Here is a 13175-nt window from a genome sequence, read left to right on the forward strand (position 1 = left end):
AACAACATTTGCACATTAATGAATAAATATGTAATATGTATTTCGTTTTGGTGTGCGGATTCTTAGTTTTTTGCAAAAAAAAAAAAAATAATAATTCTTGTTTTTTTAAAGTACTGACTCCAAATTCTTGAACAGTAAGATTTTTTTAAAGTTTCTTCTGCTCACCAAGCCTGCATTTATTTTATTCAAAATACAGCGAAAACAGTAAAAAATTAAAAAAAATTTTGCTATTTAAAATAACTGTTTTCTATTTGAATACATTTTAAAATGTCATTTATTCCTGTGGTTAAAAGCTGGATTTTTAGCATCATTACTTAGTCACATGATCCTTCATTCTAATATTCTGATTTCCTGCTCAAAAAACATGTAAAAAAAAAAAAAAAAAAAAAAAAAAGCTGAGTAGAATTTGTTTTTCAGGTTTCTTCATGATAATTAGAAAGTTTTTTCAGAAGAAAAAACATTAATCTGAAATAGAAATCTTGTGTAACATTATACATGTCTTTATCATCATTTTTGATCAATTTAAAGCATCCTTACTAAATAAAAGTATTCATTTCGATAATTTATTTCCAGAAAAAAAAAATGATACTGATTCCAAGCTTTTGAATGGTATAGTGTATAATGTTACAAAAGCTGTTTATTTCAGATAAATGGTGATCTTCGGATCCTAAAAAAAAAAATTCAAATATTGATAATAATAATAATAATAATAAAATTTCTCTTGAACAGCAAATCTGAATATTAGAATGAAGGATCATGTGGCTAAGTAATGATGCTAAAAATGTTGCTTTGATCACAGAAATAAATTACATTTTCAAATATATTCAAATAGAAGAACAGTTATTTTAAATAGTACAAATATTTAAAAATTTACTGTGAGCAGAAGAGACTTTTTAAAACCCCCCAAAATCTTACTGTCTCTTTAAGTTTGTAGATTTCTTTCTTCCTCTCTCATCCAAATGTCAGACCTCTCCGCCTTCTGCTGTAGCTTTCCTAGAGCCCAGGTCAGATTGAATGGGGTGAGGCCAGATAAAGCACCGCTAGTGTTTTTAACAATAGTCTGCAACAAAGTGACAACAGAAGAGGAAAAATATGATTTCCGTGAAGCTACTGCTGCTCTTTGGACAGTTTTGGAGGATGGATTTCATCTCTTGCTCCCAGCCTCGTTTGCAGTTCTTTGAAACCCGTTTGTCGGAAACGACTTTTATATCTCGCTGCTCCCAGCATGTAATGAAAAGTCCTTGTGACATCCTCATTTTCCCTGTTATAAACATTACGACTTCCTGTAATTAGCTTAGTCATTGCTTTACAATCTGAAGTAATTATCATTTGAATTTCTATTAAGGAGGTAGTCCATTTAGGGCCGATTGCGAAACGCAATTTGGTATGTTGACAAACAGTAATGACGGTCAGCGGCTTATTACGAAATCATTAGCACACTGAAATCTCATTATGTGTAATATCATTCCATAATGTGTTTATTAGTTGATGAAGAAGCCCAGAATGCCTGCAGCCGAGTGTTAAAGCACATGCTCACATGATGATACAATGCAGCTGTAGGACAGCTTTTGCAGCTCAGTCATTGGCCTAGCTAGCTTCACGTCGCATTACCGGAAAGATTGAATGACCCGTTTTAATGCACAAAGCCACTGACCCACTTCAGTGTATTTCGTTGGTGCCTCAGAGTCTGGAAATTCTCTCATTTTATTTCACTTCCATTCATGGATCTCCTGTTTTGAGTCAACACATATTAAAAGCATGCTATAGTATACCAGTTTGGGATTGTCGACTAGTCTTCCAGATTACTAAGGTTGATCAAGATTTTTCCCCCTTAATTTTGGTTTTCCTGTAATGTTTTAGAAAGTATGAATTAGTGATGAGAAGCAACACTCTCTTAGTAATCTTCTTTTTTTGTGACACCAGCAAGTAAATGTCCTGGTAAGTGTCCTGGTTTTAAAGTGTGTTGATATGATTGGATATGACTGGTTCCCCTGAGCCCACTGAGTTTTAACTGACCCTCTAAAATGTGTGGTGAGTTTGGTGGGGGGTAATTAAGAATGAATGGTTGAAAGTCACGTGAGAGAAGGCAACACCTTCATTGCGATATGACTGGTTATATTTAGCTGTGATTGGTTAATTCCACCATCTGTGTTCTGAAGATTAATTAAAAAAATAAATAAATAACTCATTAGAGATCGACCTATATGGGTTTTTCTATAACCAATGCCGATGTTTAGAAGTCAGGGTCAGCCGATGGCCGATATGTGCTGCCGATTTTTTTGGCCGATTTTTAGGGCCGATATCTTGAAGTTCTTCCCTTTATTTGCATGCTAAAATGTCACACTAATAATAAGTGGATGCACATCATTTCTAAACTTAACATCATGAACAATGAACACAATGAACCATCTTTCGGATTTTGAGCACTGCACAGTATTATTATAAAAGATTTAACCAAAGAAATCGAACTGACCAAGTATTAAATATATAAAACAGATAATATAAAAACTGTTAATCATTTACATAAAAGTTTGAGAGCTGAGATTAATGTTAAACTTTAATGTTTTAAATATAACATTTTGAATACAGAAATTTTAAATGATTTATATAACTGAGAGGACCTGCCAGCAGATGGCGGCAAGACACTGATTTAATTACTGAATCATCATTCATTTGATTCGTTCGAACAGCTGATTCATTCCTGAATAAAGCAAATGACTGTCTTTATGAATGGAAAAATTGAATCATTTCAACAGATTCGTTTAAAAACACACGTTCATTCTGAAACGAAACACCGCTGTGTTTAAATGGAGATGCACAGCGGCTCAGTAGTGACTTGTTTCAGAATACTTTTGATGACAAAAGAGAGCAAAATCTTATTTTTGACGACGAAATAAAGCAAAGCAAATAAAGCAAAATCAGGCAATAGTGTAATCTGCCTGCCACCCGCACCTATATTTTTTCTCTGATTTATCTAACCGCACACGATCTTCCTATTACAATTATTCTAATTCTTAGTTTTGTATGATGATATGATGAATGGATGGTTCATTTTAACAGCTGATCTTCACATCGCTGCACACTTATATAGGCTTAATCACTCGTGCTTTTAAGCCAAATCCATGCTGAAAAAAATAACGTTTACTGACATCTGGACGTGACCATATATGTATAAACTCGCAGTATCTGAGGTGACGGAGAGGAAGGTGCAATCATCAAAATATATTTAAAATGAAGCTGGCGCCACGGTCGTGACCACATAACTCAGGTTCAGATTTTAGAAAATGTAGTTAATGTTTACATCATTATTGATTTATCTCATCCACCCGCGACCCACCCACAAGTAATTAGAATGCATTTTATTATTAGCAGACCCGCGGATATAACCACCCTCCGTGCATCACTGTCTCGGAGTGAGGCGGAGTAATCGCAAAGCTGCATTGTTTGTGAGAGCCGCCGCCTTCTTCACCCCACGCACACAGTGAAATTCTCCGACTCCAATACAGGAAAAATAAAACAGAACTTATAACACTGGGGCTAATATGTTAGCAAGCAAGCTGCTGATCGTTTTCGACTACAGTCTTTAAACTTAACTGCAAGCAAACCTTTAACCAGCTGTAGCATTATGCCAGTTCCCAACGGTTCTATGCGTTTCTTTCACTAAGTGAAAGCAACACTTCATAGTTTACTACTAATATATAGTAAATATATGGCCATAGGACAGAATTTAAGCCTTACATTTATCTCTCAGAACTGTTATTGAATCTTACAAAAGTTTTAGCTTGGGGTCCTTCACAGCAGCGCGTTTTACCGCACCAATAACATGGGGCTGCCCGCAGACGTGCCTGACTTTAAATCGGCACTACTAAACACGGATATCGGCCGATGCCGATATATATTAAAAAAAAAAAAAAATCGCAAATATCGGCCGAACGATATATCGGTCGACCTCTATAACTCAAACACTTAGATATAACCACTTAGTTGCATCAAAATAAGACTTGAAATGGCTTGAAAACATGATCTGTGGGAGTTGTTATTATTTTGGAATAAATAAAAAACGCTTAAAAACACAAACTTGATGAGACTCATACTTGGCTTTAACATGAATTTACATTTGACAATAAAAAAAAAAAAAAAACATGTGATTGAGTCTTTTCCTTAACTTTTTTTCTTGCAATTGCTTGACTTTTTTCTCAGAATTGCATGATACAAACTTCCAATTGTGTGTTATAGTCAGAATTGCGAGTTATAAAGTCACAATTCTGACTTTTTTTCCTCACAATTGTGTTTGTATCTCGCAAGTGTCATAATTGTGTTATAAAGTCAGAATTGCAAGATATAAACTTCCAACTGTGAGTTATAAACTTGCAATTGCGAGTTATAAAGTCACAATTGCTTTTTTTTCCCTAACAACTGCGAGACTGTATCTCACAATTTTTCCCACAATTGTGAGATATAAACTTGCAATCCTGAGAAATAAACTCAAAATTCTGAGAAATAAAGTTAGAATCGATAGATATAAACTTGCAATTGCGAGATATAAAGTCACAATTCTGACTTTTTTTCTCACAATTGTGTTTTTGTATCTCGCAATTCTGACTTTTTTTTCCCCTCACACTTGTGAGTTTGTATCATGAATTGTGAGATATAAACTCGCAATTCTGAGAAATAAACTCAATTTTGAGAAAAAAAGTTGCAATTCTGGTATTGTGATCAGAATTGTTTATATCTTACAATTCTGAGAAAAAGTGTCAAAATTGTTATAAAGTCAGAATTGCAAGATATTTTTTTCTCACAATTGTAAGATATAAACTTGCAATTTCGAGTTATAAAATACAATTTTGAGGGGAAAAAACACTGATATGTTAACACAACTGCAAGTTCGGAGGCAAAAAAGTCCAAAAACGCAATTACCTTTAAAAAAAAATTTATTCAGTGGCAGAAACGGGCTTTCATACAGAACACCACTGATATATATTTTTTCAATGATAAAATATTTATGAAACCTGACACTGAAAATTCATTGTGTCTGGGAAGATAAAATCCATTTTTCTTCATCCTTTCTCAGAAAGAACAGAAAAAAAACGTCAGGGCAAACAGATGAGCCAGCCTAATTCACTTATGTGCGGATATTTAATAATACAAGCTTAATAAAGTCAAACATCTCCTAAATAAAGCCTTATCGTACTGTTGTCCTGTCTGCTTCAGTGGCCTGATCTGTATAAACTACTTTACTTTCTGACTGTAACATGAGATCGAGTCTTTCCCTTGATCCTAATCTGCTAAATTTAGTTATTGGAGCATTTCTCACTTGCATCTTTTTCCTCTGGCTGACTGTACACCGGCAGCACAGACCAGTTTATTTATTCGTTCCTGTTTACACTGTCGTTCTCCTTTACATTCTAATAATCTTCTGCTCTGTTCAGGAAGACAGTCTCATGACAGCAGCAGGATTATTACTCAGTGCTGGATGTAATTGCTATGGGCCCGGTGTTTGCTTTCTGTCTCTACAGTAAACATTATAAATCATCGCTGTTCACCGTGGCTATCTACACTAACCCAATGGCCGTTCGAAAATCAAACTGACCGCTCTAATAGCTAAATATAAATGAAAACTACATGAGAATAAATAAAACGCTGCATTGCTGGAAGTGTCACTATTAGAACTGTTCTTTATGTTATTCTTTTTTCCAGTTTGTAGCTACACAAAGCAAACCAACTGCAGCATTGTTGTAGGATAAAAGAATTCCCTTTGTGTGAATAGAAACTTAGCAACACTCTTCTTTTTGGTGAACATAAACAGTACAAAAGGGTCAAACATATAACCGCAGTTGATTTAGTAAAAGAGAATCTTTTGGTTGCACTTTATCATTGATAAGAGTTTATGAAGTCAGAAAGGGACAATCACTATGACCTCCACTTGTAATTTTCAGTCTTTTAGTGTTGCTTTTAAGAATATGCATCACGTCTTATATAAAGCTGACTTATAAAAAAAAAACGTTGGTAGGAGCGATGATCAGAAATCATTTCAAATATCTAAAATGCTCTGATTACTTTTGGCTGAACATTTTTTCTTTTCTTCTTCCAAGGCTTTTGTCAAAGTAAGAAAACTTTATTTTTATGCTTTATTAATTGCATCAAAAGACATTTTGGCAGTGTATATACCTTGGGAATATACCTTGGCAATGATTCACAAGTTCAGATGTTTGAACACCTGGGCCTGTTGATCAAACTCAAAAGAAAAAAAATTCTTCTGCAGAACATAAAGATATTTTGAAGCTTTTTTTCTTTGGCTCCATACAATGAAAGTGAGTGGGGTCCAAAACAAGTTTGGACACTTTAAAGGATTAGATAACCCAAAAATGAAAATGTACCCACCTTCAGGCCATCCAAGATGTAGACGAGTTTGTTTCTTCATCAGAACAGATTTGGAGAAATTTAGCATCACATCACTTGCTCATCAGTACATCCTCTGCAGTGAATGGGTGCCGTCAAAATCAAAACAGCTGATAAAAACATCACAATAATCCACAAGTAATCAACACATAAAAATATATTTTGAAGAATGTTCTAGCTTTTTTTAATGTTCCATACAAAGTAAGTGGGCTTTGGACCCCTTAAAGAACCCAAAAATTTAAATTTGCTAAAGATTTACTTACCCTCAGGTCATCTAAGATGTAGACGAGTGCATTTCTTCATCGGAACAGATTTGGAGAAATTTAGCGTCACATCACTGCTCACCGTTAGATCCTCTGCAGTGAATGGGTGCCGTCAGAATCAAAACAGCTGATAAAAACACCACAATAATCCACAAGTAATCAACACACATAAAAAGATATTTTAAAAAATGTTTCAGTATTTTTGTTCCATACAGGGAAAGTCAATGGGGTCCAAAACCACTTTGAATCCAACTATAGGATTAGATTTTTATTTTTGGGTTATTTGCTGAAGATTTACTCACCCCTAGGTCATCCGAGATTTAAAAGAGTGCGTTTCATTATCAGAACAGATTTGGAGAAATTTAGCATCACATAACTTACTCACTGGTACATCCTCTGCAGTGAATGGGTGCCTTCAGAATCGAAACAGCTATTAAAAACATCACAATAATCCACAAGTAATCAACACACATAAAAAGATATTTTGAAGAATGTTTCAGCTTTTTTGTTCCATACAATGAAAGTCAGTGGGGTCCAAAACAACTTTGGATCCCTTAAAGGATTAGAAAACCCAAAAAGGAAAATTTACTCACCCCCCGGTCATCCAAGATGTTGACAAGTTTTTTTTGTTTTGTTTTGTTTTTTATCAGAACAGATTTGGAGAAATTTAGCTCACCGGTAGATCCTCTGCATTGAATGGGTGCCGTCAGAATTGAAATAGCTGATAAAAATCACAATAATCCACAAGTAATCAACACAACTCCAGTCCATCATTTAATATCTTGTGAAAAGCTGTGTTTGTAATATTTATCAAGTTTACTTTTTTAAGAACTAGTTCAGTAGTTCTTTAAAGTATCTTCTTTTTTCCAATGAAGAAAAAAAAAGGGCAGGTTTGGAACAAACCTAGGTTTGGAGTGTGAATAAATGATAACAGAAATTACATTAAGTACTATCCCTTAAAACCTGACTACACCCTTGAGTAAAAAAAACAGTTGCATCATTACGGTCCACACTTCATTTAAATTTTTTTCGTCTTTTCACATGGACAGTCTAAAAAATAGTTTTATTTAAAATTAGGGGATGTAATTTTCAGGCTTTGGCTCAGAAAGGCCGTCACATGTTGAGAGTAATCTGGGGCGAACCATCCTCTCAATGATTGCTCAAACTTTTTAAGCATTACGAGACTGAGTCATATAAGGAGATATGCATAATTACCAACCTCTCCCACAATCCCCAAGGCCATGTTATTAGAAACAAAATAACAACCTAGGTCCACTCCTCAACCTTTTCACTAAATGAAGGACTGAGGCTGTATTAATGAGATGGCATAATGTGGAGTTTGTGCCGTGAGTGGCATTTGCACTAACTGGCTGTCTGAACCTGAGGGTGAAATTTTATTTCACTCTCTCAAAGGAATAACTGAATCATTTCTTTGCGTGATAATGGAATCTGAGATACAGGTGGGTTTTGTGAAACAATGGACTTAAGCGGAGGGTCAGCTCAGGTTAGCCAAGTGTAACATATTTGTCTTAATGACATTGAAGTGGTTTCCCTCTTCTTCAGTTGAAGAAACATTTTTGAGACTTGGGTTCTGATACCAAAAGAATAGACTTTATTGCCGAAACAATCAAGCCGAGCAAACTATGAGAACAGGCTCTGCAGTCTGGTCATAGAGAACTAACTTAGCTTTGTCGAGGCAGGGTTTTTATACCTGCCTTCTCACGCACACGTCAAACTAAATTATTGGGGGTCCTTGTATTTACCATTATTATTATAAACAGATGTTCTTCCCCACCATGGACTAGCTAGAGGCCCCTAACATAAGTTCTTCCTTACCCTGGCCTCTCTAGTGGACATGGCCTAGCTAGTGCACCTCAACATATATTTTGTCTATTGTCAAAACAAACCATATAGCTTCATCATATGGAGTCCACCATATGTGACTTTTGCAATGTCTGCACATTCCATTCTCCTGCAGGCCCTTTCACCCAGAAAGACACATGATTATAATAGGGAAATAACTTGATGCATATATGGCTATAATCACATTGATTATACTTGATTCTGATTAATAAAAATCTTCTTCAACACTCACCAACCTTGTTCTGTCTTCAGATTGAGATAATAATGAATAAATGTAGTTTATTTTCGAGAGATCAGAATAACTGTGGCTGAAACTCTCTGTATGTTCTCAGACTGCTTGTGTCTAGTTGGTGTCAGTGTGGATTAAACTAAGCAAGAATGTTTAGTATGATTTTATGACGCTGCTATGATACTTCAGCCTCTGTCCTGGGCAAAAAGAGAGGGCATAAGTTTGATTCTGAGTCTGTTACGGTTAAACGAAAGTGACATGGAATGGTTGTGGCACTTTAATAGGGTACAGCTCATCTAATTAGGAGTACTGTCACCAAAAACACTAAATAGCGGCAAACAGCACCACAACACTTTCATTAACACCTGTTTGATGCAATGCACTGCGAAACCTTTGTTGAGTGCATGTCGTGAGAGAGGGTTGTGTTGGGTTTAAATAATTGAAACCATGATGCACATTTATGTTGCTAATGAGAGTCACTGAAATGATTGAATATATTTTGAGACTGAGAGAATTTATGATTTTCAATTTTAAATCGGTTTTTCACACCAGTGATAGCTACAAAACCTCCTGAATTCACTTACAAGACTATACTTTTTTTTTTAATTTTTCTACAAAACATTTTGTAGCAAATAGAAAAAAAACAGTAAACAATATACAAATAAAATATGTGTAAATAAAAAAATACCCATCTAAATATATATACATTTTACAAAACATGTATATATTACAAACATTTATTTAAAGACAAGAAAAGACAGTAAACAAATACTATATTATATATAATAAATACAAATATATTTAATTAAATAATTCAATAATACAATATAAATATTTTTAAAAAGCTAAAATATTAAATTTTATGAGTTATATAAGTTAAAATAATGTGTATTAATATAATATCTTATTTAAAGTAGTAAACAATATGCAATATTATAATACAACATCAAAATCATACTACATAAAAATATTAATAAGCATATCAAAAGTATTTGTGAATGGTAACAGATGTTGCCTGTATCAAACATTCATCCTGATATCTCCACTGTATCACTGTAGCCCATCAGGCATTTTACCTAGAGTAATTGTATAATGTGTTGGTTTTATAATAAGACTTTGTTAATAATTATTTTAACCTTATGTGTGTTGACACAGGTAGCAGAATCATTACTGAAGGCGAATATGTGGAAATGACTGGAATCACAAAAGACATGTCCGGCTCGTACGACTGCGTCACGTCAAACGACATCTCGCCTCCAGACGTGAGGACTGTTCAGGTTACCGTAAACTGTGAGTACCTCATTCATTTAAAACCAATTTCTGTTAACGCCATCCATTTCTCATGCGCTTTTATGAATTTCTCAATTACCTGTAATTCATTTCACAGATCCACCTGTCATTTCGCGAGTTAGGAGCACAGGAACGGCTGTCGGCCAGAAAGGAGTATTGTGGTGCGAGGCATCTGCGGTTCCTCTGGCAGATTTTCAGTGGTATAAGGGGGAGCGCAGGTAGGGCTAGCAGGTTTTGTCTTATTTTTGTACTGTAAAAAAAAACCCTATTGGAATGGCATATGCTGGTTAGGTATGTTTTGAAACATGGCAGCTGGTTTGAGCTGATCCTGTGCTGGTCTTAAGCTGGTTCTGAGGAACTAGCTCCTGCTCATGACCAACTAAGGACCAGCTTAAACCAGCTGCCATGCTTTAAAGGGTTAGTTCACCAAAAAATAAAAATGAGCCCATTATGTATATGGATATTTCACTACAGGAGGCCTTAATTCACCCCCCAGAGCCGTGTGAGGCACATTTTATTATGGACAGATGCGCTTTATTGGACCTCTTTTGACCTGAAGAGAAACACTCACCTATTGTCATGATAAAGCTTGAAAGAGCCAGGGCATTTTTTTTTTTTTTTTATATAACTTTTATTGTATTCGTCTGAAAGAAGGAAGTCATGTACACCTAGAATGGTTAGTAAATAATGGGGTAATTTTCATTTTTGGGTGAACTAACCCTTTTTTTCTGTTTTTTTTTTTTTTTTTTTTTTTTGAGATAAATGTAAAGTGCCTCAATTATGCCAGTTTTAAGGTTCTTAATATTGTCTTCTACAATAGGTTTACATGCAAGGTCAAATTTTTTGTTTTAACATAAGCATTTAAAATCACTTCATTTTCCAATGACTCTCAAATGATTCCTTTGAATCAGTTCTAAAATCCAGTCTCTCTAAACCCCTTCTTTCTGTGAGCCTACTCTGCTCTGATTGGTCAGATGGCTCAGTCTATCAGTCCACCGCATACAGCACGTGTCAGAAACGATACTCCCACTGCCATAGTTCCATATTTTGAACACTCAATAGAAAATATAAACATCAATTATTAATCATACATACAGTTTGTGATTCAGTGGAGCCAGCTGGTCCAAATGAACTGGGTACTGAGCAATCCTTTAAGAGCAACTCCCTTAGATTAGAGAAGCCGTCATCAGTAAAATGGTGACGCAATGTTTAGCCACCACGGAAGTGGGATTAGAATCACTAACAACTCGTTTTGGCTGTTCAGTGTCGATTCTTTCTTTTGGGAAACTTTATTTAATTAATGCTTTATTTATCGCGCACTTTCAGCTTTACAACTTTGCTTTTTGTTTACTTTTAAATACAGCTACATCACACACTGCATGAAAGTCAATATTGAAAATGGCATAATAGGGGGAACTTGATGCATTAAGACTTTTAGGTTCCCTCAATTATTGTCTTAAAGTTTTAGTTCACTTCCAGAATAAAAATGTCCTGATACTTTACTCACCCCGTTCATCCAAGATGTTCATGCCTGAACTAAGAATTTTAAACTGAACAATAATGAAATGTTAAGAGCTTGTGAGTTCCCAGCATGCATTCAGGGGCGCCGCTCGCAATTTTGGGCCCTATGACAAAATATGACGTTGGGCCCCCCCTACCACACACAAGCAGATCTCTGGGGGCCCCTAAATGGCTTGGGCCCTTAGAATTGTCCTAACTTTCCCCCCCTTAGCGGCGCCCCTGCATGCATTACAGCTGCCTCGATGAATTTATTGGCTTTGGATTTAGTGAAGTAACATTCAAAATGTCAAAACACATTTGTGTTGCTTAGGACAATTTTTAAAGGATTAGTTCACTTCCAGAATAAAATTCTGATAATTTACTCGCCCAGACATGTCAGTCTTTCTTCAGTCAAAAAGAAATTAAGGTTTTTGAGGAAAACATTAGGAAAAAAATATGATTTTTCTCCAGTTTAAACCTTCAATTTATCCCCATTGAAGTCCACTATATGGAGTTTCAATGCAGCTTGAAAGGGCTCTACACAATAGCAGCCAAGAAAGAACCTAGTGAAATGATCAGTCAAATTGGACAAAAAAAAAAAAAGACAGTTATATACTTTGACCACAAATGCTTGTCTTGCACTAGCTCAACTTCACACATTAATGTTATTACATTGGACAGGTCACACAAGAAGAACTAACCATGCGTGACTTTTCCAGCGTGATTGGGTAATGTGTAAAGTCATGCAATTGTGGTTAAAAAGTATAAAAATTTTTTTTTTGGAAAACCACCAATTGTTTCGCTAGGTAAGACCCTTATTCCTCGGCTGGAATCGTGTAGAGCCCTTTGAAGCTGCCGTTTTGGACCTTCAACCCATTGATCCCCATTTAAGTCCACTATATGGAGAAAAATTCAGGAATGTTTTCCTCAAAAACCTAATTTCTTTTTGACTGAAGACAGACACGTTTTGGTTGAGTAAATTATCAGGAAATTTTTATTCTGAAAGTGAACTAATTCTTTCAAAATGTCAAAACACATTTTAGGAGAATTTTGAATGTTATTTCACTAAATCCAAAGCCAATAAATTCATCTAGGCAGCTGCAATGCATGCTTGGAACTCACAAGCTCTTAACATTTCAGTATTTCAGTAACATGAGTTATGATGCATTTAATTTACATTTCTCAGTACTTCCGACTTAAAACGTTCTATGAACTGAAAAATGTGTAGTTTTTTTTTTGTTTGAATGAGTGAAATTAAAAAAGTAAATTGCCTAAACAAGGGAGAAGATGATAAATAGAATTCAAACCTGGATCTCCCCAAGCTCAACAAATGTTAAGCAACATTTTCAACAGAGCTAGTTAATTAAAAATATGTCTATTTATTAGGCAGTTAGTCTCACACAGCTTTGCGCAAGAGCGGTGCGTTAATTTGCGCCGTCAGCCATCCACTTGCTGCTAACTTGACCTCAAATTTTCCAGACTCTTCAACGGACTCAACGGGGTCAAGATCGAAAACAAGGGTAAGGAGTCCATGCTAACGTTCTTTAACGTCTCCGAAGAGGATTACGGGAACTACACCTGTGTGGCCATGAACACGCTGGGAATAACAAACACCAGCATTATTTTGAACG

At 35.3% G+C, this 13175-nt stretch overlaps 1 protein-coding gene across 1 annotated transcript in view; it reads left to right on the top strand.

The window, feature by feature from the left end:
* The window catches only part of LOC141302391 (opioid-binding protein/cell adhesion molecule homolog), a 54266-nt gene that overhangs the window by 35611 nt on the left and 5480 nt on the right, over nt 1-13175 (top strand). Inside the window, exons 2-4 of the mRNA XM_073832425.1 lie at nt 9910-10044; nt 10142-10262; nt 13024-13175. Of these exons, the coding sequence (XP_073688526.1) occupies nt 9910-10044; nt 10142-10262; nt 13024-13175 (408 nt within the window). The remainder of the gene's footprint in view (nt 1-9909; nt 10045-10141; nt 10263-13023) is intronic.

Source organism: Garra rufa, unplaced genomic scaffold (genome assembly GCF_049309525.1).
Source record: "Garra rufa unplaced genomic scaffold, GarRuf1.0 hap1_unplaced_001, whole genome shotgun sequence".
Classification (NCBI taxonomy): domain Eukaryota; kingdom Metazoa; phylum Chordata; class Actinopteri; order Cypriniformes; family Cyprinidae; genus Garra; species Garra rufa.